At 35.8% G+C, this 26,753-nt stretch overlaps 1 protein-coding gene and 1 pseudogene across 6 annotated transcripts in view; both read left to right on the top strand.

The window, feature by feature from the left end:
• The window catches only part of MAP4K3 (mitogen-activated protein kinase kinase kinase kinase 3), a 183,149-nt gene that overhangs the window by 93,932 nt on the left and 62,464 nt on the right, over window positions 1–26,753 (top strand). For 5 of the 6 annotated variants that reach the window (XM_019970040.2, XM_070798535.1, XM_070798534.1 and 2 more), the window contains 10 exons: window positions 285–375; window positions 12,166–12,230; window positions 17,225–17,280; window positions 17,838–17,885; window positions 20,289–20,331; window positions 21,822–21,894; window positions 24,621–24,752; window positions 24,948–25,010; window positions 25,097–25,178; window positions 25,276–25,386. In XM_019970040.2, coding sequence (XP_019825599.2) covers window positions 285–375; window positions 12,166–12,230; window positions 17,225–17,280; window positions 17,838–17,885; window positions 20,289–20,331; window positions 21,822–21,894; window positions 24,621–24,752; window positions 24,948–25,010; window positions 25,097–25,178; window positions 25,276–25,386 — 764 coding nt within the window. Of the gene's footprint in view, window positions 1–284; window positions 376–1,314; window positions 1,371–12,165; window positions 12,231–17,224; window positions 17,281–17,837; window positions 17,886–20,288; window positions 20,332–21,821; window positions 21,895–24,620; window positions 24,753–24,947; window positions 25,011–25,096; window positions 25,179–25,275; window positions 25,387–26,753 lie in introns of those variants that run through there. The other variant, XM_070798537.1, reaches the window with a different exon arrangement.
• On the top strand, window positions 25,825–25,981 carry LOC139186023 (U2 spliceosomal RNA; annotated as a pseudogene).

The raw sequence follows: 26,753 nt of genomic DNA, 5'->3' as shown, positions 1-26,753 counted from the left end.
TTATTATTATTTTTTATCCCCATTTTACAGAGGAAGAAATTGGCACAGACAGATCAAGTAATTTGCCCAAGTCCACACAGCTTCGTCAGGGACAGAGTTAGGATTCGAATCCGCACAGTCTGGGGCCAGAGTTCATACTTTTAATTGCTGTACTTTACTTTCTGTCAAGAAAGGACTGAAGTTATCATTAAAAATAATATCAGCATAATTTATTATGTTTTGAAACAAATTGACATTTTGAAATTTACCTACTAAATATTCAACATGCTTATTTTTTATTCTAGGAGAAGACTTTGCAGTTGTGCAGCAAGAAATTATTATGATGAAAGACTGTAAACACCCAAATATTGTTGCTTATTTTGGAAGCTATCTCAGGTACATTGTTTGTTTCCCTTATGAAAAGCAATAATGATTTCTGTCATTTAATCCATTTAACAAAATTAAGTTAGCTCAAGTACCATGTTTTGTATATTTCTTCATGCTTTGGAGACACGATATTTTCACATGAATGGAATTTTTGTGACCTATCTAATTCTGTAACCAGTACCACAGTCTGTGATATGTCTGTTGTACTCTTGGGAATTCTGGGTGTAGTTTCACAAGTAAAAAGTTCTATGGTTAGTCTTTCTATGGTAGAGATCTAAGTAAACCATTCTGTACATGCCCCTTTCTTCTAGTCTTGAGTGAATTTAGAGAGTATATCTGTTGTTTTTATTAGAACCTTTTTTTTTCTTTTGTGCTTCTATCCTCAGAGTATTGCCTCATCCCTTCCTTTCGTTTTATCCAAAGGACTACGAATTATAATTATTTCACTAGCTTCTTATTTTCCCAGGTCCTAAAGTGAACTTAGAAAGACTGAATTTACCACCCCTTGTTTTGGTTGGCAGGACCAGGCTGGGTTTCCCAGATCATATTCCATAGGGGATGACCTCAAGGTCAAATCTTGTGTTTCATTCACTTCTGTATGTAGTTATAAGTTGAATACTGTGACCTAATTGTTTTCAAGGTTCCTTCCAAAAGGGGGGATTGCAGAATGTTTTCTTAGGTATTAAAAAAAAAAAAACAAAAAAAAACTCCTGTTTGGTTCCCATACATTGTAGGATAAGTAAGATAAGGATGTAACTTATTACAGCGCCCCTTCCATCTATGAGCCAAGTACAAAACACTTCTCCTCTTCTGATGCAGGCACAGCATATGCAAAAGACTGGGCAGTTCTGCCCTCTCTTCTTTCCAGCTTGTGAAAAGCCAGCCGGACCAACTCTTCTTGATTCTAACTACTCTTGGACAGCTTTGATTGCCCACCTTCATTGAGGTCGAAGGGTGGGTTTAATGGAGACTTTAGTTCACATAGGGACAGGTACTACCCCCAGGTCAGTGACTATTAAACATTTTGAATGGGTTCTTTAACAACCAAGTTGAAACTGCTTTAATGCTGAGTGGTTCAGACAATACTCTTAACAACCATTTCTGCATCCGTTTTTATTTTATGGACAGACCCAGCACAGGCAGTTACTGTTATCAGCTCAAAGAAGTCTCTTAAAATCTTTTAAATTCATGATACAAATAATCGATTGCTATCAATATGTTAAAATTATTTCAAAACAATTTGTTTTACTATTCTTGGTTCTAACAAAATGACCCTGCTTAGACTCATTTGGGAGAAGTATTACAAAGTTTTCTTCCTCCAAGGAAGAATAGGTAATTTAAGAGTTTCTGTGTTTCCCCAAAGACATTAAACTGAGTATTTCTCAAACATGGCCTGAGTCTTCTAGAAGTAAGGGACCATCCACAGTCTAACTGTTATTCCAAGATAGCTGCACCCATTTACACGTCAACCTTGGGGTGGTCTTTCTGTGAAGGAGACAGTAGTATAGTTGCTAGTTCAGAGAGCCTAGAGTTCTGGAATCAGGTTGGTTGAATCCTGACACCATCACTTACTAACTGTGTGATTATGGCAAATTACCTAATCACTCTGTGCCTCTGTTTGCTCATCTCTAAAATGCAGATAATAATAACAGATACATGATGTGATAGCAAATGGGGGTAATTGGTAAATACAAGTGTTTAGAACAATGATTACAGCATAATAAATGCTTGATAAATGTTAACTGCTATTACTACTATTATTGGTACAATTGCTATTACTATTAGCTATTTTTTGAATACCATCAGGTCCGTGCCTTATTTGATTTTTTTCAACAATGCTGTTAACAATTTTACTCTGGTAAATATTCTTCCAGTTTTACAAATAAGGTGTTTGAGAGAGTTTCCTACCAAGTATTTAGTTCCCAGTCTCATTTCAAATTATTTACAGAAGCTTTGTGTGATACTTTGCTCGTGAATCACATGACTTTTGACTTGGCCTTTCTACTTCTTGGCAAAAGAGCTGACCAGATAAACTTCTAACATTTCACATCTTACCACCTGCCCTGCCCTGCCCCAGAAAATCCGCCAAGCTCGTGTTACACTAAATTGGACATTAGACTTTTTGGCTTCCTTAGGCAGGAGCCTTCTCACACAGGTTAAGCAGCAGAACATTTGATCTTGTTACCAGAATGCAGAATTCCTTTGGAGTTTATATCCATTTTTGTTGAGGCTTTGGGCAAAAGAGCACAAGCTTGTAGTCACATACTCTTTAACCTTAACTTTGAGACTTGCTGCAAGAGAGTCAGTTTGAGGTTATGCCTAACAAAAATAGTACTTCCTTTTAGATTTCAGGAAACATGTATTCTGACTATATTTTGAATACCCTTTTTTGAAAAGTAAACTTTTAAAATTGAAAGATAACATACATACAGAAAAGTGTGCAAATATCTGTTATGTGTATAACTGGATGGATTTTTTTTTAAAGAGGGTACTTTTATTTTAATCTGAATATAAGAATGCAAAGGGCAAAACTGTCCAGAAACCATAATGAAACCGACAAAATTGAGGTTATTATTATTATTTTTTTAAGTGAGGCTGTGTTCATTTGGAGTTGAATGATTTGATATAGGAATACTGGGATTTTTTAGGGGGATTTTTTGTTGTTTTGTTGGTGGTAGGTTTTGGGGGTTTTGTTCTTTTTTTGTTCTTTTTGCCACACGGCAACACATGTGGGATCTTAGCTCCAAACCCATGCCCACTGCAGTGGAAGCTCGAGGTCCTAACCACTGAAACACCAGGGAATCCCCAGTACTGTTGGTTTAAATAGATAGTTTTATTCTGTAACTTGTATAGCTGATGAAAGTAATATGAAAGCAAATGGTAGTTATTAATATAAAATAGCAATTAATCCTCTCTTTCTCTTTTCTTCAATAAATTCTTCCCTGCTTCCCTAGGTAAAGTCTAGACCCATCCAAATTCAGACTCTGGGATAATGATCACTAGCCTTGTGGGGTGTTAGAGCTGGAAGGGACTAAGAGGTCTTGTCACTTTAGCCCACGCTTTTTTTTAACTGATGGGAAGATGGAGTACTGGATAAATGACTTCTTCAGGTTATCCAACTACTCATTGTAGGCACTGGGATTTAAACCTGGCTTTGCAGGTACCTCGCCAGCATTTTTTTAGGTATAGGTATTACATAGTCCTGGAGAAGGCAATGGCACCCCACTCCAGTACTCTTGCCTGGAAAATCCCATGGATGGAGGAGCCTGGTAGGCTGCAGTCCATGGGGTCACAAAGAGTCAGACATGACTGAGTGACTTCACTTCCACTTTTGACTTTCATGCATTGGAGAAGGAAATGGCAACCCACTCCAGTGTTCTTGCCTGGAGAATCCCAGGGACGGGGGAGCCTGGTGGGCTGCCGTCTATGGGGTCGCACAGAGTTGGACACGACTGAAGCGACATAGCAGCAGCAGCAGCATTACATCGTCCAGAAAGGACAGATTTAGTCTCCAAGGAAACATGGTTTCTTGGATTCTTTCTCATTACTGAATGATTTTACAGAAGGCAAGGAGCTTGTTTGCTTGAACTTGATACAAGCCCTCTAAAATATATATTGTTCTTAGTGACATTCTTCTATCTTGTTGCCATTGTAGCCTAGTATAACAAATTTAGGCCAAAAAATGAGGAAATTGAACTAATGTAGTTTGTTAATAAATTTCCCCTCCAGAAAATTACACTTAACCCTTGAATTTACTGAATAGATGACCAGCATATAATTAATTTCAGAAGCATATTTTATAATAGGATTATAGTGAGCTATGATTATTTCCCAAGGAAATCTCAAGACTGAGCCTCCTATAAAACAGGAGCCTAATATTCTTGATGGTGCCTTCCTTATTTGCTCTTCAATATCCTTAAAAGCCTGTGTTTATTCCAACAAGGACCTACTATAAAACACATAGAACTTTACTCAGTATTCCGTAATAGCATAAATGGGAAAAGAATTTGAAAAAGAATTGTTATTGTTCTTTTTCAGTCACTGAGTCATGTCTGATTCTTTATATCCCTGTGGACTGAAGCACATCAGGCTTCCCTGTCCACTGTCTCCCAGAGTTTGCTCAGATTCATGTTTATTAAATAAATATATATATATGTACAGCTGAATCACTTTGCTCTACACCTGAAGCTAATTCAAAACTAACTATGCTCCAATACAAAATTTTAAAAAATATTTTAAAGGCCTGTGTTTATTGAGTGCCTAATTATGCATACTATGCAATAACAGCTGACTATATAAAACATTTCTTTGGAAATTTAAAGTAAATAGTCCTGGTTTTGTATATATATTTATCTATGTATTTCTGTGTATATATTTATAAAACAACAGATTTAAATCACTTATAGGCCTATTCTTTATTCCTAGAAGAACTTCTTTTAAGCTTCTTTTAACTATTGTTTCTTTTAAGCAAATTATGATTTTGACTTCAGATTGCTTCTGAGCTTTCCTTAGCCCAGCGTATCCTTTGAATAACAGCAAATGCTCCTCAAAAGATAAGCCTTTGGAGGATCAAAGCCAGATTTGTAAAAACAATTTTATTTAGATGATGAGATATTTTAAACCTTTGAAATCTAACGTACTTGAACATAATTTAATTTACAGTAATAATATACTTCTAAATCACCACCACTTACAAAGTGTTTTTATATTATTTCTTAGAATGTCTGGAGTGCTGTATTGATTTCTGGAGATGTTAAGATAGATAAAACAGCCCTTGCCTTTAAGGAGCTTATTATCAAATAGAAAAAACAAACATGAGCAAATAATTGCAACATGCTATGCTAGGTGGACACGACTGAGTGACTTCACTTTGACTTTTCACTTTCATGCATTGGAGAAGGAAATGGCAACCCACTCCAGTGTTCTTGCCTGGAGAATCCCAGAGATGGAGGAGCCTGGTGGGCTGCTGTCTATGGGGTCACACAGAGTCGGACACGACTAACGCGACTTAGCAGCAGCAGCAGCAGCATGCTAGGTGAGGCCCTCCAGGTGGCGCTAGTGGTAAAGAACCTGCCTGCCAGTGCAGGAGACATCAGAGACCTGGGTTAGGAAGATCTCCTGGAGAAGGGCATGACAACCCACTCCAGTACTCTTGCCTGAAAAATCCCATGGACAGAGGAGACTGGCAGGCTACAGGCTATTGGGTTGCAAAGAGTCAGAAATGACTGACACACAATATGCTAAGTACAGTAATCATTTTGATGTCAGTTACAAAGTGGTTAAGATGGTAGAGCATCTGATTTTGCTAAAGCGAATCAGAGAGAGCTCTTTGAATGATATGATTCCCAAATGGTGTTAAAGGGTTAGTAAACATTTACTGTGGTGTGTGCATGTGTATAGAAGATTATAATTTCTGACAAAGGAAATGCATGCATGAAAAAATCATGAAGTGTTCAGGAGACAGCTAACAATCTCACATTAAAGCTTAAGGGGAAAGGGTGTAGTTCAGAAGGTAAGGCCGAGGAGATTTAGGCAAAGAAAGAAACCTTTTATGCCTTAATTAAGAGCTATAAGTGTAGAGCATATTTGTTGGAAGGCTTTAACTCAGAGATAGTATATTCTGTGGGGGAGGAACTTGGAGTGAAGGAGAGTAAGACAAGGAGTCAGTTAATTTTATACAGTATATTTATTACAGTAATCCAAGAAAGAGATGGTAGTCTCTTGAGTTGTACAGAAAGTGGAAGAAATTTTTTTTCTAGAGCCAGAGAGAGGACTTGCCAGGGAAACCACAGAATCTTAACTAAAAATGCCTTTTTGAATGTTCACACTATGAAAATTAAAATTACAGTTAAGTCATTTTAATTTATACCTAGTTACTCTTTTTTAGAGCAGAACATGGCAATCCACTCCAGTATTCTCGCCTGGAGAAAGAGACAGAGGAACCTGGCAGGCTACAGTCCATGCGGTTGCAAAGAGTCAGACATGACTGAAACGACTAGCACACACATCTTTTTTTAAAAAAAGAAACTTAATTTTGGAATATGTTCGATTTACATAAAAGTTGCCAAGATAGTACAAAGAGTTCCCTCAGCTTTATCTGATATTAACATCTTGCATAACCCTGGGACATTTGTCAAAACTTAAGAAATTAGCATTAATACAAAACTATCAGTTAAACTAAGATATTTCATTCGAATTTCACTGGGTAATCCCTAATAGTCCTCTTTAAGTGTGAGAGATTTGATGGAACTACCTTACAAGGTACTTTATTACACCAGTATTGCTCAGGTATTTCTACCGAACATTTGTTTTGAGGGGTGCTCATATGTGGGTTTATGGAAAAAATAATTTGGGGGCGAAGCAAATCAGAGAATTTGTATTTCCTCTTTATCTTTGTCTTCCCTCGCGCCTTCTGCTGTTTGTTCTCCTCTTCCTGCTCTCCCTTCTCCCCTTCCCAGCTTTTTCCGTCTCCCCTCCTCCCCCTTTTCTTCTCTTCGTCCGTCCTCGTTTCCCCACCCTTTCCTCCCTTTCCTGCATCTCCTCCTTCCATTTCTCCTTGTACTCTGTCTCCCCCAACCCCACTGGTTTTCTCAGAGCCCTTTAAATATCAGTGGCATTGTTAATTTCCAAGAGAAGGTTAATATATGACATTTCTAAAACTTATTTCACTGTCCAGCCGTTAACTTTGAGGGAGCGTGCTTCACATAGAGCTGCTGTCCTATGGTCCATTCTTGGTCAGATATTATGCCAAACTGGGGCTTGTTAGGTAGAATTACAGAGAAATAGGTCACCTTGTATCCCCTGAATACATAGCTACCCCTCATTGTTAAAGGGGAAGCAGGTGGATGGGTTCCATATACAAAAGGCAGTCATTTTTTTTTTTTTTTTTTGCATATGTTTAAAAATGAACCAAAACATTTTAAATTCAGCTCACATTAAAATAAGTCATCCTAAATTAAAACGCCCAGCAGTTAGTGAACTTTACATTTTTCACATGGGGTGGGAGGAACGACTTGGTGTGCCCGTTTGTAGCAGACATTCAAGAGCTGTTTATCCTTGGTGATCATGCTCACATTTTTTCTTTTAAAATATTTTTATATTTGGGCAAAATATATAAATAATTATGCTTAGTTTGTTCAATTGGTGTGGGAAGGTTAAAAGGTATGTTGTATTGATAGAAATGATAAACTCTTCAGTGAAATATATATTCTAGTAAACACCGAACTAGAAGGTGAGAATAGTGAATTTTGCCCCTATTTATTTTTCTATTCCTTGTCAAATAGAACAGTGATTTTAGAGGATAAGAAAGAAGAATTCTAAGGATTTGCTGAGTCAGGGAATTAAGAGACACATATATTTACCTCAGTGATTAATTGTATTTCAGTCCCAAATACCCAGGGACAAAGATTTTATAATTTATTGGCCTGCATAAAGTGGACTAATGTGATTCAAGTTCTTTCCTGTTAGACAGATGGCTTGGTGAATGACCAAAAGCAAATGAAGATTCACCATCACAAGAGGGACATTCATGGAACAGATGGAAGTCATTTTTCTAATAAACTCAGAATATTCAAACATTTTTTATAATAGCAGAGTTAACTAAATAGAGAGTTATAAAGGTGAAGTATTTATACCTCCTGAAAAGTAAAATTTTAAATGTATTATTACAATTTTTTCCCTCAGTGTGTAAGTTGGAAAGTCATTTCACATAGAATGAAGAGAAAATTGTACTTTTAAGCAAGGTAGGCAAAGGAGTAGACCAACTTCAAGGAGAGGATGGTGTGATACTGAAATATGTTAAAAAGCAGAGAACTCATTTCCTACATCCATTTTCCTTACTAAAGGAGAATTGTTTTCAAAGTAGCAAGGGTAGGAAAAGCATTATTAAGAAGGAATTAAAGCACAGATAGATGAGTAGATAATTACAGAACACTAGACACTACCTGAATCCAAGCCTTTTTAGATTTATATAAAGTATATCTCATTACTGTACTGAAAATATAGCAGACACGATGGCCATCCACTGTCAGTGAGTGCCTTTTGACGAAAAGGAGAGATGTCAAAAGATCAGTGATCACATTGACCGATTCGGAAAGGAAAAGGTGATTTTTAGAAAATACAGACCGTTAAACTTGTCGGTCATCTGTCCCCAACAAGCATCTAAGATAATTAATCACATAATTAGCACTTACAAGAAGGAAGTGGTGATTAACACAACTTTAGTAAGAAGTTACATCAAATCAATCCCATCTCTCTCCTATTTTTTTTTCCTCTTAGAAAAGGGCAGTTTTATCTATTTACACGTTCTCTGAGTTCTAGGAGCATTGTAAGCAGTGTAAATAACTGCCCAACAAGATGAAATATAAGAAAAGAAGTAGAAATGGCTTAACGTTTATTGGGCTTATTAAATTCGAGGTCCTTTACTAAGCAGTTTACATGTTATTTCTGTTTATCCTAAGCAGATCCCAGAACAACCGTTCAGCCAGTTTTTGTAAGGTGTGAGAAGTCCCTGCTGCCTGTTTGCATAATCACTTGCAACAGGAATTTTACATCAGATTCATGTGCAACAGATGTGAAAATATTTTAGAGCCGTAGTTCTCAAAACATTTTGGTCTGAAAGCTCATTTTTTTCTGCACTCTTAAAAATTATTGAGTACCCCAAAGAGCTTTGGTTTCTATGGATCATATCTATTGATACTTACTATATTAGAGATAAAATTGAGACGCATTTGAAACAAGAATACATAAGCACATATCCCAGTAGCCATCAGAGGACTTACATCATCATCTCACTTCTGCAGCCTCTGGAAGACTCCACTGTATTCTCAAAAAAGAGTGCAAAGGGCAAGTAATTTTTAGTGTTGTTATGAAAATGGGTTTAACCTTGCTGACCCACTGAAAGGATCTCTGGCACTCTTAGAGGGCCCCAGACCATACTTTGAAAACCATTGTCCTAAAGAAAGGATTCAGTCTAGAGAGATCAGGCTATGAAATCCTGCATTATACATATTGAATTATAGTCTAAGCATCATTTCAAAGAATATTAGTTGATGGACTTGCCTGAGCCTTACACCTCTCTGTGCAACCAAAGGTGCAGAGAGGTGCCAGGTGGTAATTCTGAGCAGTATACATAGCTATTCATGTCACCAGTGGAAAAATTACTTCTTAAGCTCATTAGTGGAGAAGGCAATGGCACCCCACTCCAGTACTCTTGCCTGGAAAATCCCATGGACGGAGGAGCCTGGTAGGCTGCAGTCCATGGGGTCGCTAAGAGTCAGACACGACTGAGCGACTTCACTTTCTCCTTTCACTTTCATGCATTGGCGAAGGTAATGGCAACCCACTCCATTGTTCTTGCCTGGAGAATCCCAGGGACGGGAAGCCTGGTGGGCTGCCGTCTATGGGGTCACACAGAGTCGAACACGACTGAAGTGACTTAGCATAGCATAGCATAAGCTCATTAGTAACCTCACTTCTTGTTGTTTAGTGGCTAAGTCATGTCTGATTCTTTGTGACCCCATGGACTGTATTCTGCTAGGCTCCTGTGTCCATGGGCTTTCTCAGGCAAGAATACTGGAGTAGGTTGCCATTTCCTTCTCCTGGCGATCTTCCCAACCCAGGGATCAAACCCACGTGTACTGCATTGGCAAGTGAATTCTTTACCACTGAGCCACTTAAGAAGCCCAGCTAGGTCATACTTTACCATCAGCTGCCATGTCTCAGTTTCGTCGGTGCGTGGACCACCTGTAAATGTGAGGTCCTGATTTCTTTCGCTGGGCTTCACTCTCTTCAACTTTGTAGAATCATGGCAGTTTGTACTCTTGTTTGCTGACCACACTCTTTAATAGTTTGTGTTCGCTTGTTACATGGTCCATGGTCCATTGTACCCAACCAGGTCAGCTCAGCTCTCAGGTCTGCTTCATCATACCAGCACTGCCATACGTGTCCACTTGTTAGTATACTGTTCATGTACTACTCTGAGGGCTTCCCTTGTGGCTCAGCTGGTAAAGAATCTGCCTACAATGTGGGAGACCTGGGGTGGGAAGATGCCCTGGAGAAGGGAAAGGCTTCCCACCCCAGTATTCTGGCCTGGAGAATTTCGCAGAGTCAGACACGCCTGAACGCCTTTCACTTTTCACGTGCTGTACTCTGAATAGTACTTAACTCTGGGTGCCACGTTTTAAGAGACACTGACAAACTAGAGACCTTCCAGGTGAAGGGAACTAAACCAAGGCATCCACAAACAGACCGTTGTTTTACAGTATGACCTCAGCCCATTCTAGCTTCATGTCTTGCACTCTCTCTTCAGGTAGCCTGAATTCAGCTCATGCTAAATCATCCACAGTCTCTCAAATGTGGGTCTTCTTTCAGATTTTCATTCTTTTGCACAGACCTTTTCCATGTCTCTTGGCAGTGAGTTCCTACTTTAACTTCAAGACCCAACTCAAATGTTTTTTCCTCTCTTAAATATCCCTTAACTTTGCTAGTTTTTTTACCTCTAGGTTCTTGCAGAACTTATACAAGGCCGGATTGTCCATTAATCAAACTATAATTCTGTCAAGGGGTCACCAGACCTTTTCTTTAAATGACCATATAGTAAACCATTTAAGTTTTGTGGATTTTGTGTGTTTCTCTCTATCACAATAGCTCACCGTTGCTTTTAGTACAAAAATCAGCCACAGATAATATGTAAGTGAACAAGTTTGACTATGTTCCAGTAAAACTTTACACGGACACTAAAATTTGAATTTCACATAATTGTCATGTCAAGAAATCTTCTTTTGACAACCCTCCCCCAACCATTTAAAAATATGAAAACCATTCATAATTCCTGGTCTGTGCAGAATCAGGCAGCAGGTTAGATTTGGCCCACTGGCCATAGTTTGCTGACCCTGGATCTAATCAATTTGTTTATTCTTTCACTCACTCATGTATTCATTCATTTATAGAATAAATACTCATTTGCTGGATACCTAGGCACTATCGATACAGGGGCGAGAGAGACAGACATATGTCTCTATTATGTCTCTATTATGAAGGCAGAATCTTCCGTGTTAGACTGAGCTTGCTCATCTCTGGCCCCCAAGAATAGTACATTTCCTGGTACGTTTTGAGATGAAGTAATTAATGATTCAACAAAGGAATGAACAAAGGAATAAGCAATTATTTCTTTGCTAATTATTTCTCCTGTGACTTATGATTATGCTGTCTTATAATGTAAATGTGAGAGAGAAATTCTACTAAAGACAAGTGAGTGATAGTTTTTCTTTTCTTTTCTTTTGTTCTAAGTGATAAATTTTTAACAAAGGTTAATTTTGAAAGATCTTTGTTGAGTCTAGATATGAGGGTAAAATTTACATTTTGTCTGTTTTGTTGATAAGAGCGCCATCAAAGTGATGTAGTTTAAGATGTATTGCTATTCTGTGTGATAAATCTTCTATATAATTTTTGGTATGAACCTTCTAATTAGCATTTAACTTTTATAATACAGTCATAAGGTAGATGGATAACTGATGGAAGGGAAGTTTTTAACTAAAGGGACATTTTCTCTCATTTGAATGTGCTGGATGACATCTTTATATCCTGCAAAAGGTGTATTTTAAGAATTAAAACCTTAGGTTGAGTTACAGTAGCACATAAGTATCGAAGATTCGTTTACTCATAGAGATTAGCTTCTCTCTTAAATAGCACATTGCATTTATGTGGTTTTTCAAGGTATTAACATACAGCCTTCCAATACTTGTTACTTCAAGTAGTTTTAATCATGAAAATGTGATAATGCTTATTTTCTTTTTATAGGCGAGATAAACTTTGGATTTGCATGGAGTTTTGCGGAGGTGGTTCCTTACAGGATATTTATCATGGTAAGACCAAAAGTTGTATGTTAAAGAGATTAAGTAGACTTTCTTAAAATGCAGTTATTTACTATATTAAACATCAGTGTTTTGTGGAAAGTATGTTTTATCATTATACTGTATGGATACATAAGGAAATTTAAGATATATACAGGCAAAAGGAGCATTTGCTTTCTAAGTTAGAAAGCTTCATGCAGTGGAATTATTTGCTAATTCTAAAGAAGGCATTTTATATATAGTTAGTTCAGTTGGAATAGGAAACAGGAAATGATAGATTTTCCAGAAGTGCTTTAGAAGGTATAATGAAGAAAGTGGGCTTTAAATTGGTCTTTAAAAGATTGGTGAACTTTGGGTACAAAGAAGAGGGAGATGTGCGCTCCTGGGGGTGAGGCAGCAGCACGGTGACATGAAGGTGTGGTTCGAGATCACTCTCAATGTCTGGGGTGTGTCTGGGATCAGATCCAGAGAGCCTCGAAAGCCAGAAAGAGGGACTTACCGGGTAGTCTAGTGGCTAGGACTCATTGCTTCTACTGCAGGGGACATGGGTTCGATCCCTGGTCAGGGAACTTAAAAAAAAAAAAGTCAGAAAGAAAAACATGAGAATATTGAGTATTTCTGCTTTATGAAAAGTTACTTATTTTCTGATAATATTTTTTATTAAGTGTGGCTATTCTTTCTATTTGATAATTTTTTCCTTTTTATTAATAACATTTTGATGTCAAAGGTTCAGTGAAAATTGAAAAATATTTGGCACCATTTGCATTACAGAACATAGTGTTTCTGGAAGTTGGTTATAAATTTTAAAAGCTATTTTCCCCTTTTATTGTCTTCATTTGGACTAATTTCTCTACTATGTTACTTATTGATTTAATTTCCTTCTTTCTTAAGTTTTTTTCAACTAAGTCTCCTGGTGGTAAACTCAGTCTTTGATCCTCATTCTTAAATGATAGATTAAGCAGACATAGGCACATTTTCTCCACTGACAGATGTTTTCTGTCAGCATTTCAAAGATACTGGCCCATTGTCTTCTAGTTTGTGTAGTTGTTGGTACCTTCTGCTAACTGTTGATCCTTTGCAGGTAATCTTCCTTTCTTTCTAATTGCTTTTAAGATTTTTCTCTTCATTTTTGGTGTTTCTAGTATCTAAGTGTAGATTACTTTTCCTGCTTGGGACTTAAAGTGCTTACATATGAGATTTTAGTTCTTTTATCAAATCTGACAATGGTTAATTACTGTCTATTCAAATAGATTCTCCTTCAGTTTCTCTGATTGCTCCTTCTAGAATTTCCATTCCATGTCTCTTAAAGTCACCTTCATATTTTCCAGTTTTTAGTCCCTCAGAACACTGAGGATACTCATAGCCATCTTCTGGTTCACTGATCGTGTACATGTGATAAGTACATCCATTAGGTTTTAATTTTTGGTGACTGTATTTTTCATTTCCAAAATTGATTCTGTTTCAGGTCTCCTTCAATTTTTTGTCTTATTCTTGTCTTGTAATTTTTCATCCGTTCTTTTGCATCTTTAGTTTTTTGAAGCATACTTATTTTTTGGTCTTAGATTGCTTCATAATTTCATCAGATATATATGATTGGTCTTAGATGTCTGATTCTGCTTTCTTCATTAGGAAGCAAGAAAGACAGTTGTTACAGAAATAGGTTGTCATGTTATCTTTCCATATCAACCTTCTGATGGAAATAACATAGTAATATAAATTTGTTGGTACTGATCTGTTTATGAAGAATCTATGGAAGAAATAATCTTGTATTAACTTGCGTGCTGTCAGACATACATGCTGAGAATATACATGCTTATACACAGCTCCAAACCCTCTTTCTCTGCATTCACTCCTTTGATTTCACCTAGGTTTCTATCGAATAGCCTCCTCATGGCAATGTATAGTTCTCTTTGGCTGTGGTCTACAGTGCTGTCTACTCACATAACCATATAAGACGTGTACTTCCATTTCTCTGTGTGTGCGTGTGTCTGTTTCCTCCTCTCTCTCTCTTTCATCGTGTTGTCATTCCATTGGGAGTAGTATAAAATACGCTGAATTACCTTCGTTGGTCAGAGAGATGTTCTACTTTTCTAATAACCACAGTGCTTATGGGGTTTTTGTTTGTTGCTTTGCTGGCATATACAAATTATATTTTGATCCATTATGCAATTTTTTTTATTAAAGCAGCTTTTAAAAAATTATTTCTGTTTATTTCTGAAGCACCATTAAGTGAATTTTTATATTTTTTCTTACTGTCCTTAATTCCATCATCTACTCAGTGTGATTTTTCTTGCATTTAAATCTTCTTAAAAGGTGAACCATATTAGTTGTCTGTTGCTGTGCAACGGTGATCTTAAAATTCATTGTCTTAAAACAAACGTTTGTTATCTCACAGTTACTAAGGGTCAAGAATTAAGAGTGGCTTAATTGGGTGATTTGCCTTACAGGACAGGCCAAAACATGCGTAAGACATTTGGTCCATGCTGAAAGTCCTTGCAGTTTGGTCCTGTGCAGTGAGCGTGTTTGGTTCATGCCACATGGTTTTATACAGGACTTGATATCAGTCATCTTTTAGCATGGACCAAATGCCTTGAGGACATTGTGGGCAGGACCAAATATCAACAAATACCAAGATCCTTTCGGTGTGGATCGAAAGTCTTATGGAGGTTTTAGGAAGAACCAAATGTCTGCTAAAATGGGTGATTTTAGTTCATGGTCACTGATGAAGTTGTAGTCAAACTCTTGTCTGGAACTGTAGTCCTCTGAAGGCTTGACTAAGGTTGAAGGATTTACTTTCTAGATAATTCACTCACATCAGTATTAGCAGGAGGTCTCAGTTCGTTACCATGTAGATTTTACCATAGGACAGCTTGAGTCTCTTCATAGGATGGCAGCTGATTTCTCCCAGAGGAAATGATCCCAAAGAGCAAGGAAGAAGCCATAGGCTTTTTATGGTGTAGTCTTAGAAGTTGTATTCTGTCACTACCGTTACAGTTTGTTCTTTAGAAGCAAGTCATTTTGTCCAGCCCACTCTCAGGAAGGGAATGAAGTTGCCACTCTTAAGGGGGCTGTATCAAAGAATTCATGGACATATTTTTGACCACTTGGCTGGGGGCAATGGGGCAAATCCTTCTTCTCTCCTTTTGTTTACTTTTCTTTGCAGAACTAACATTAGAACTTTATACTGTTGCAACATAATAGATTTTTTGGTCTCTGTTTTTCATTGAACATTTATCTTTCTGTTTGATGTTCTTTAACAAGTTTCTACACTCTGTTAAATATTTATGTTGAATTTTTTTCTCATTCATTTCATAATTTTGAGATCATCTTCAGTGGGAGTTCCATATGACTTTAAAGAGTGTCCTTTCAACAATATTGGATTATTTTCCCCAGGGCTCCAATGGCCTCATTGTTTTCGATATATATTTGAACTCTAAACCTCAGTGAAGAAGCAACCTTATGAATTCCAAGAGAAGATATCTTTTTCCCCTGTCCAGATCCCAGGCCATGACACATCCCTAGTCATCTCCTGGTGCTTATCTGCTATTTTAATGAAGATGTAGCCCTTTGAGGATTCTGGTTTTATGTGGGTGTTTGTTTTAACTCTTCCTTTGCAGGCCTATAACCTTTTCTTCTGTGCCCATGTAGGGGATAAAACTAAAGCCCTAGCTTATTAAGATTGGCCTTCTCCTCAGAGACAGCTAGAATATTTGATATTTTCACCATTCTGCTTTTCATTTCATCTCTCTTTTTGCTTTTGGCTTCTGAGCAAGTCTCTTACTATTTATAAGCTTAGCTAGACATTTTAAAAATTATTTTAAAATGTTTACCTGGTGTTACTTTCAGGGTTTTCAAGTTATGTTATTTGTCATATTGTGGGAACAGACTTGTCAAGAAGGCCTTTCTTACTGGATGAGAATAGGCTTACAAACCACAGAAATTAGTTACTATATGGTTTATCCTCAGACGTTGAAATTTATCCTTGTCCCTAAAAGAATCTAAGTGAAATAGATTCTTCTCTCCCACAGTTGTAAAATACAAGTAGTCTGAACTACACATTTTTACAAAACGTTTTAAGTTTGTGTAAGTGGGAAATCACTATCTAGTATATGATTTCATCGTTGGGATTTAATTCAATTTCTGGAATAGTTTCTCCTACCTAACTTACTTCTTATATTCTAAAGTGATTTAATAGTGAAAAAGAAAAAAACTGTTTGAATGTTTTTCATAGTTTTTCATAGCAGATGCACACAGAGGAAATACTATTCAAATATTACAATATGATTAAACTGTATCTCTCTCTCTCTATATATAGAGAGAGAGAGATGGAAAGATGTCGTGATAAGTGAAAAAGGCAAGTCCCAGAACTGTCTGTGTAGTATGGTTCCATTTATGTTTCTGTGTGTGTGCACTGCCTACCTGCACTGTATGAAACATCTGTGCATAAAGTCATCTGGTAGAGACAGGCCACACTGTTGATTTTGTTTATTATTGGGTAATAGTGGTTTGGATCAGGAAGAGACCTATCTCTGTTGATTGAAATTTTTTATAGTGAACATGTGTACTTTTATATCTATAAAGCAAATAATTTTAGGGGAAAAGTATTGTTTTTAACTTAGCCAATAATACATGTTATGTCAGTTTTTTTTTTTTAAAGTTTTAATAAAAACTAGTTAGACATCTTGGCTGTGCTTTCTTTAACATTTAAGAGGTGTTATGATCAGGTGTAAAAAATGAAAATGTAAATTAATTTCATTGACTGTTTCACTGTTTTATTTATTCTGTGAACATTTACTCAGTAGCCTTTCCATGCCGGGCACTGTTCTAAACACTGGGGATACAATGAGCAAATCAGATTTTTAAAATTCCTGCCCTCATGGACCTTACATTTTAGTAGAGCTTAAATATATTAAGTCTGTTGCTTAGTGGAACTTTAACAACTTTGTCTTTTATTGAAAAAACACACTTCGAGTAATTTTATTAACATTAATTTTCTCCTCTCATAGTAACGGGACCTCTCTCAGAACTGCAAATAGCGTATGTTAGCAGAGAAACACTACAGGTAAATTCAATGCTAATTGAAAAGTAATGTTCTTTATTAAACTAAATGTTTGATTACTGTGCATAAGCTGTTAAGTAGAATAAGGATTAAATATTCCAGTTTGGAAAATTCTTGAATTTGTACATTATATTTGCAAATAAACTATTTAAAGCTTTAGTATGATAATATACCTCCTAAAATTGGATTTACTTATTTATTTTTATATATCTGTTAGTACCAAAGAAAGTCTTGAAAATTAAATGCTCTTATGAAATTGAAACTCATTCTGATACTAATTGGATATTTATTTTTAAAATGTTATTTCAAACTGAGCAGAGTTTAGTGAAAATTATTTGTCTTAGGAAAATTAGCAGTTCAGAGTGAGCTCTGCCTCTTTCATTTTCTTGATTCTTTTATCTTTTTGGATATTCCAGTAAAATAAAGTGATTATCCCTAGAGCTTTCTGTGATGAGTAAATAAGTAAGAGAGACTACTACTCAGTTAACCACTTTAAATCCTAGAGTGTTTTTTGTAGTAAAGTCTTACTACTGTTTCTGACTTTTTTTTTGAAACTCCAGGGATTATACTATCTTCACAGTAAAGGAAAAATGCACAGAGATATAAAGGTATATATCATATGTTTATTTAATGGCCCTCTTCTTCTTCTTAAAATATTCTGATCAAACTGAGCAAAATTGTCTCAATTATTCTATTTAATGAATTTATTGTCTTAATATGTTACTATAATAAAGTTGAGTGATACTTTGAAGATTTTCATTATTTTTTTATAGCAGCTCTATTGAGATACAGTTTACATACCATCAAATTCATGCCTTTTAAAGAGTACAATTGTGGATTCATGTTTTAATAACACATTTTATCTTGTTTGTGGTTATTTATTTATAAAATGTAAATTAGGTCCATAACTTCCATTAATTTACAGACTTTAGGAAGTTTCTGGCTGGCCAAAATGTTTGTTCAGGTTTTTTTCTGTAAGATGTTTAGTTAATTTTGGCAGTCTTAAGGAACTGTCTTTAATAATGTATCAAGATGGGTAAGTTAAACCTTGACCTTTTCTGCTAGTCTTTAATTGGCAGGGGAGAGCAGGTGCCCCATACATGCTTGGCAAAACACCCCGATGGTAGGACTCAGCTTATTTCCAAAGATAACTGACATCTCCTTTCTTCTTCCTCACCCACCTTACCTCCTGCTTTTTCATTCCCCCTTCTGTTTCCTGAGGTTTTCTCTTACAGAAGGGTTCTAGCCCTTTTGGGAGGAGGGGTGGATCACATATTCTTTGAGTCTCTGATGAAAGCCATGGACTCTCTTCTCAGAAAATACCCTTATGCACATGCCTTCAAATTGTGCATGAAATTTCAGTGGACTCTCAGATCACCTGCTGAGATCCTCTGCTTTAAGTATGGTTTGTAAGCCACTTAAAAGACATAAGAGCCTTGGATACAAAGGTAGGAGGGATCCTAAGAAGATAAGTAAATCAAGAAAGATTCTGTCATTGGCACTTCAGTGATCTGGAAGAAGTGATAGATTTTTGTTGGAGGTTGGACTGCTTTCTAAGCAGAGGGAACAGTGTGGGCAAAGATACAGAGATCAGAATTTTGGGGTCATTTCAGGGATTGTCAAGTCCGCATCTTACAGATTGAAGAGAAGAAAATGTAGGAGAGTGTTAAGAGATCAGGTTGGCCAGGAGGTTTGGTGCTCCATTATGCAAAAACTTGTGTGCTGGACTCCAGAGTTTGGGCCTGATTAGGTAGATTCTGGCCATTGCCACTATTTCTCCCCTGTCTAAGTCGCTATTATATCTCACCTGGACTTATGGAATAGCCTTCTAACTGGTCTTCTTGCTCCCATTCTTGAGTGGTCCAAAGGAAGTTCTCTACCTCACAACCAAAGTGACCTTTTAAACTCAGATCTTGTCACCCTTCTGCTTATAAACTACCATTGGCTTCCCGTGATACTCCATATATATTCAGATTTTTTAACATGACCATTAAAGTTATGCATGATATGGCCCCTGCTTTCCTCTCTGACCTCATTTCACACGTCTCTTCGTTTTACTCATTCTGTTCTAACCAGACTAAACTTGCAGTTCCTGGAACATATCAAGTTCATTCTGGTCCCAGGACTTTGCTGTTACTGAAATGTTCTAGATTTTAGCATGACTCTTACCCTCTCTTCATCTGAATCTCTGTGTAATTACCACTGCCTTAGAGAGGACTTTTCTTCAGCTTTATCTTCAGAGTACTTACCTCTGTCTGTCTTTGAACCATTTGTTGGTTCATTCATTCATTCGTGTAGTGTGTGTGTGTGTGTGTGTGTGTGTGTTCATTTTTAGATTTTCTTTCATTCCTACTTGGATGTAAGCTCCATGAGAGCTGTAACTTTTTTGTTACTATAACCCCAGAGCTTAAAATAGCGTCTGGTTGCTGGTAGTCTCTCAGGGAGAGAGGGATAAATGGGTGTGTAGATGGATGGATGAATGGAAGGAAGGAAGCATCATAACTACAGGTGACATGATATAAACGGTAATTAAAAAAATTTAATCTGGAGAGAACAAATCGAAGACTTTGCAAAAGTCTAGATTGCTAGGGCCTAATTCAAGTTGAAATCACTACTCTAGTTTTCTTTCCTTTTTCTCATCTCTCCCATTTCTTCTTAGAGCTGCAGTAATATCAGGGGGTGCAGATTTTGGTTATTTCTTCCTCTCTGGGGTGTGGGAAGGGATTTCCTGATATTTTTTCCCCAAACTTACTCTTATATAATTGATTGCATCCTGAACCATACAGGCTGCTTATTTTTGCTTTCTCATTTAAAAGTTGCCCAGGGAGGAGGCGGGTGCAGCCTATAGAGGCAGTATTTCTATTTAACATTTTAATTGGGCATACTTTAAATCATAAGTATTTCTAGGTCTGAGGCTGCCATTTGTTATTTTAAATGTGTATGTTTAATGTATTATATGTGCGGTCTGATAAAATGTTTCCTACTTTAACTAAAATGTTCTCACTTTGAAGGGAGCTAACATTCTATTAACGGATAATGGTCATGTAAAATTAGGTAAGTAAATTTGAGTTTCATCACTTACACAAATTTATTTCAAAGCATAGTAAGTTTGTTTTACTCTGTAGGATTAGGTTTCCCCTTTCAGCAGTGTCTATATATTTTTAGGCAGAAATTTTCGTTGCAGGACATAACATATATAATCTCTCTGTATCTGTTTCCTCTTCTCTTAATGGGAATCAGATTTGTCCTTCATATATGACAGATTTGTTATAAATAATGATTGATGATATAATGAATAGTGAAATAATATACCTTGAAAATTCTTTCACCTCTAACCCTAAAGAAATGGGACTTCTAGTAAGAAATCTGTATAAAATTACCTTGTAACCAAAAAGCAAAAAATCAATAAGGCCAAAAATCCTACCTACTTACGTAAGCTTTTAAAATAAAACACAGTATTAACTTACATAAGAATGCGATTTAGATGCTAAATGGGCTTTTATTTTGTAACTTTTGGTTGTCACCTTATGATTAAAGCAGTTCAAAACCTAAATTTTAACTTAATTTGGAAGTTTAAGATAGAAAACATGTACAATATAGTAACTTTATAAAACTGTGTCTGTTAGGTTTGAAACGATTATTTTGAACTGCCTGCCACTATAAAATCAAAATTCAAATATTTATTTTCTAAAAATAAGATAAAACTATTTTGATCTATAGCCTACATTAGGACTAAGCAAATTTAAAAGTACAATAATTTGCATAAAAAAAATTTCCTAAGTCACCTCTATATATGAGAAAAGCAGCTATCTATTGATGGCTTAGTGAACAGTTTCCATCTGCAATTTAATGTTTAGTGTCAATATTATGTGCCTTAGAGACCTCCTATATATATAATATATATCTTAGTTTGTAAAGATTTATAAATCATTCATTAAAAAACTAGAAAATACAGAATTCAACATACTTAAATAGCAACATAAAAATAAACTGACACAAAGATACATTTCTTGATAGTGATTGATATTGGTATTAGAATGTAAGATTTTTACAAAAAGATTTTTTAAATTTTCTAAGATTTTTAGAAAAAGTCTGTTTCAATGTCGTTTCATGGTAGATTTGCCAGTAGAGATTTATTTATTTATTTTTTTATGTCAGCTGTCACGTGTATGGCAGGAAATGAATGGAATATATTCCTACTTAAGGTCCCTTCCAACGACTTTCCTTGAATTTCAGGTCCTGGGAATTAGAAATTATAACATTAAGTCTGGCAGGTTAGAGTCTCTCAGTTGTTTCTTCATCAAAATTATTGATCTTGACTTCTGTTGTCGTTTGATTCACGTGGGGATGTATGGGAATCCACATGGCTATCATGCACCGTATTTTGTGATATTTTAATGCTAGTCCACTTAAAGAATTTAGAGTGATGTTTGAGAATGTCTCATTTCTATGAAATTAATTAAAATAATTACTGAAATTTTTTCATGTTACTTTAATTTTACTTTCAGTTTTATTTTCTAAATGTTTCTCTCTTTTTTTAATAGCTGATTTTGGGGTGTCCGCTCAGATAACAGCTACGATTGCCAAACGGAAGTCTTTCATTGGTACACCATATTGGTAATTTTATTTTGACTGATAATTTAACTTTCTGTTTTTCTATCATTATTGTATGCAGTGTTTATTTAAAAATAGACTGAATGGTGTAAAACAGATTAAGGAGGTCATCAACAGGCCAAGTAATTTAGGTATATACACTGTGGATGAATTACATAATCATTGAATATTCTACCATGTTATTTTTCATTAAGTGGAAAAGGCATTAAAGATTGATGTGGCTTTTAGAAGACCTGGTACAAACCTGATGGTTCAAGTTTTGCCCCCCAAAAACCCTCAACTCTCGGTCCTACACATATTATATATATTTTCATAGTCAGTCCGTATTCTGACAAATTTTTCAACATTATATTATTCACAGTATTCTCTTGCTCAAAACTTTTTGAACCAACTAGTTGGAAGGAACCTAGTCATCAATAAAATGATAATTGGCTTACATTAAATTTTACTTATTGGGGTTCTTGGCTTGCTTGTTGGTCTCGTCCTTCACACGCTCTTAGATTTGTCCTTCCTCCTATTTGCCACATCATTTACTATTATTTTACTTCTGTCCAAATATGTCTTCTAGATTTTTCAAAGACGATATGTTTATATTTCTCCTTTTGTTCTCATTATTTGGGGTTGATTTCCGAGAGGAATAAGAGATTAAAGAGTTATCTGTTACAACTCTTTTTAGGTACCCTGTCTCCTCAGTTTGATTTTAAACATCTGGAGGAGCTCTCATTCAGTCTCCAGAATCTAACATGATTCTCTTCCGACTCTCCTTCAACTCTCTCTCATATCATGTCTTTCCCACCTAAACTCTAGGGATGTAGAATATTTACGGAATCTCTCATTCACTGTCACTAAGGTTGGCGGTTATTTCAGTTAATCCGAAAAAGTCTGTGATATTGGCAAATCTCAAAATTAATACACTGCACATGTACCTTAAACATTTTATTTCAATTTAAGGTGAGTACTTTTTTTTTGGCAGGGGACAGTCTTCTGATACAGGATCAAGGCCTTTTCTTTGTGCAGATGACTAGTTAGATGTATGCAATTGAACCATGTTTTTTTAGTTTGTGTTTCTCTAAAGTCTAGTGAGAGCCTAGCCAGTCAGGTTTGTTGAGGTATGAATGTAACATTATTAGGTGTACGATTCTATGAATGTTGAGAAACTCTGTGGTTGTGAAAAATGCCACCACAATGTGAAACATAGGTTTCCATCGCCCAGGAAAGTTTCCTTTTGTTCCCTTTCATAAATTATTTTTGCCCATCTCTAGCCTCTGGCAGCACCTGCTCTAATTTTTGTCTCTATAGTTTTGCCTTTTCCCCCAGTGTCATGCAAATGGAATCATGTAGTCTGTAGCCTTCCTAATCTTTCACAGCTGTCCTGTTCTTAGCCTGGTTTGCCAGATTTTTTTGGTTTTTCATCTTTAGAAACTTGTCTTCAAGAATCTTTTCTAAAGCATACATTTTCATTTTCATGACAACTTATTCTTTTTACCTTCATAATAAATTAGTTTTTATAATTAATTAAATTACATATTCATAATAACAAATGTAACAAACAGGTTCACAGATGACTCAGTTGGCTGTGGTAAGGATGCAGCCTAATTGGCAGGAGCAGAAGTGCATAGGGTGGAATCTGCCACTCATATTTTTGTAGAGGAAGAGGGAGCATCACCTGTGAGCTCGTTAAGGTGCCGCCTGTGTGCACTTCATCCTCTATAGGGCATTTCCACAGCCATCAATAAAGTTACAACCGTCACCCTTAAAAATTCACTTTTCTTATGATAATTTGCATAGTCATAAGAGCTACTTTAAAGTTAAAAACCATCTTAAGATCAAGGGTTTAAAAAATTAGAAGGAGTTTTATTGTTTGTTTGTTAACTTGACTGACTTCCTTGACTTTCCTGAAATAATACCGGGAAAATAAACATTCTTGTAAGGCTGCCTAGATAAATCATACTTTTTTTTTAAATCATACTTTTGATATGTAAGAGTTGAAGTGTTTATGTCATGTAGTTATTTTCAGAACTACTGCTTAGGATTTGAAATTTTTTATATTTGAAAATCAGTGTATTTAATAAAATATAGATTTATAGAGATAGAATAAGGCTACAATAAAGTTGAAAGAAACAAAAAATTTACTGAATTTAGGTAACTTTCCTCTTAGTAAATACATTTCTTTAAAAAAAGCAGACCCTCATTTTTATAACTTTCCACACACCATTTAAGTTTATAGTAAATACTAGTTAAGTACTAAATCAAGATTCTTGGTGCCCTGGTAAATAGTTTTGGTCAAGTGAAAACAGTCAGAGACCAGATGACAGTTATTGATATAAAAAGGAAGAGCTAAAATGATAAATTATTTATTACAGTATGTTATTTCTCTATAGAATTTTGCATATACAGAGGAAGAAAGATTGGGGTTTGGACAAATTTAGTACATGTTGCTCTATTACATTTGTAAATTGTTATAAACCTTTATACTAAATAGCTAACTTAGCAAAGTAATGGATGAGAAACCAGTAGGGGCTTGGGATGGGGAGGGTCTTACAAGATGTAACGGTCTCATCTTATGAGATGTCGCGATCTTGGGAGCCACATTAAGTACTACATACTTACTTTTCAGATGTCAGGGTCTAAGTAGGCCTCAGCTTACACAGTGATGGTTCCATGTGTCTGGTGGGAATAAGATTAAAATACAGTAAACAGTTTTTTCTTTTCTGGAATATTTCCTTCAGGATGGCTCCAGAAGTCGCAGCTGTTGAGAGGAAAGGGGGGTACAATCAGCTGTGTGATCTCTGGGCGGTGGGGATCACTGCCATAGAACTTGCTGAGCTGCAGCCTCCTATGTTTGACTTACACCCGATGAGGTCAGTGCGTCGTACCTGAAGAATGCTGTGCTTAAATTGAGGTCCCATCCCCCTCCCAGTACTATTTATCATGTTGTGACCAAATAGCATTCTTAGTTTTGCTTCACCTTATTTGGGAACAGTAGTAGTAGAATTAATGTTTTATACTAAAGTATGCAGTCTTAAAATGCTGTGTAATAATTGTTGATTTTTCAGAGCATTATTTCTAATGACAAAAAGCAATTTTCAACCTCCTAAACTAAAGGATAAGATGAAGTGGTAAGTATTTTTGTGCTATTTACTTTTACAGTCATGAGCAAAATACAGAATTGAAATTTTAAAATCTGATTTTCAAAATTTCTTAGGTCAAATAGTTTTCATCATTTTGTGAAAATGGCACTTACCAAAAATCCAAAGAAAAGACCTACTGCTGAAAAGTTACTGCAGGTATTATTTTTGCCCTGAAAAATGTCTTTTTTTTCAAGAGGTAAGATGTCACTTAATCAAGACTTCTAATAAGTACTATGTTGTTTTATTTTTATAGCACCCATTTGTCACACAGCCTTTGACACGGTCTTTGGCAATCGAACTGTTGGATAAAGTGAATAATCCAGATCATTCCACTTACCATGATTTTGATGATGATGATCCTGAGGTAGGAACTGTTTTTACCGTTTTTACCAAGTGGTATATGTAATGTTTGTGTATATAAGTATATACATCTTGGAATCAGTTTGCTAAAGGTCTGGGTCTAATTTAAATAAACTCTTGAGGGAAGAAATACCCCTTGATTTTGCCTATCCTAGAGAAGTCATGAGCTGAGTTTTTTCTGTTGCCTTCTTTGGAAGACTGTTTTCTGAAAATATTAAAGGTAAAGGGTGCATTGCAGGCAGGGAAGTCCAATAGTAAAGGCAGAATCATCTAATCCACTTCTTGAAATTACTCTAGTTATTTTAAAGTAGTCATTTTAGATGAAGTTGCCAAATAAATAACCCATTGTAAAAGAGAACGCAAACGGGAACCACCTATACAAGGTGTTAGAATATACACAAAATTTCTGTTCTGTTTTCTTCTCCAAAAGAATCCATGTACAATCGCTTCTCGGCCTTTTGGCTAAGATCAAGTGTAGTAAGAATCCATGTACAGTACTTGATGAGTTATTAGTGGTTAGTGGAAAGTATAGGATTGACTTTGTTGGTGACTAATACCCTAATTGTCTGCTATGTTTATCCAGTGTAATTAGAGAATTAATTAACCCTAGTGTGATGGGAGAATAGATATAAAAGGAAGCTTTCACTTTGGTTTGCATATTTAGCATTCCTAACTCAGCTAATAATTGTGACACCAAAGATCAACTCATATATGTTACCTGTCAGAATTCTGTTACTGAGTATGTAGCTGAGGTGGATAGTCTTGAACTTGATTGGCTTTTAGAAGGTATTTTAAATGGTGTAAATTTCAGTGATGATACTGAAGAAACTATGGCTCTTGGTGGTCAGAAAGATGGTCTCAGCTTATCTTAGGTCAGAGAACCTTTCTATCAATTCACCACTGTTCTAACTTATATTTATACAACTGTAAATAAGCCACTGTCCTTTTGTTTAAAGGTCTGGAAAGGCATTTGGAAATTTAAAAAACTTAAAAATTATTAAATATTATTGACTTTATACTAGGGAGAAATTGGGTTTTGTTGTTTTGCTTTATAAATTCTTCTTTAATTTAATATATAGGTGTTGCCTTGATTTGGATGGTAGTAAAGGACTGTAAAAATGATCAAGTGAGCTGAAATCCTGCAAAGCAATCTAAATTGTCCATAAGGAAAATTATAATTGTTTTGTGATCTTAAAAAATTTTTGTCAGAAGATTAAAATCTCTCTTACTGTCCATTTTAAATGTAAATGAAAAATAGTACAACTAATATTTAGTACACTGTGATATATTATAACCTAAGAGAATTGTTTCTTTTCTTTGTTTAAATAAAAAACTACTTCGGTGGATTATTTCACTATCAAGTAGTCTATT

Source organism: Bos indicus, chromosome 11, assembly GCF_029378745.1.
Source record: "Bos indicus isolate NIAB-ARS_2022 breed Sahiwal x Tharparkar chromosome 11, NIAB-ARS_B.indTharparkar_mat_pri_1.0, whole genome shotgun sequence".
In the NCBI taxonomy this organism is placed as follows: domain Eukaryota; kingdom Metazoa; phylum Chordata; class Mammalia; order Artiodactyla; family Bovidae; genus Bos; species Bos indicus.
The sequence above is the reverse complement of the archived record's forward strand: the minus strand, read 5'-3'. Positions and strand labels throughout refer to the sequence as shown.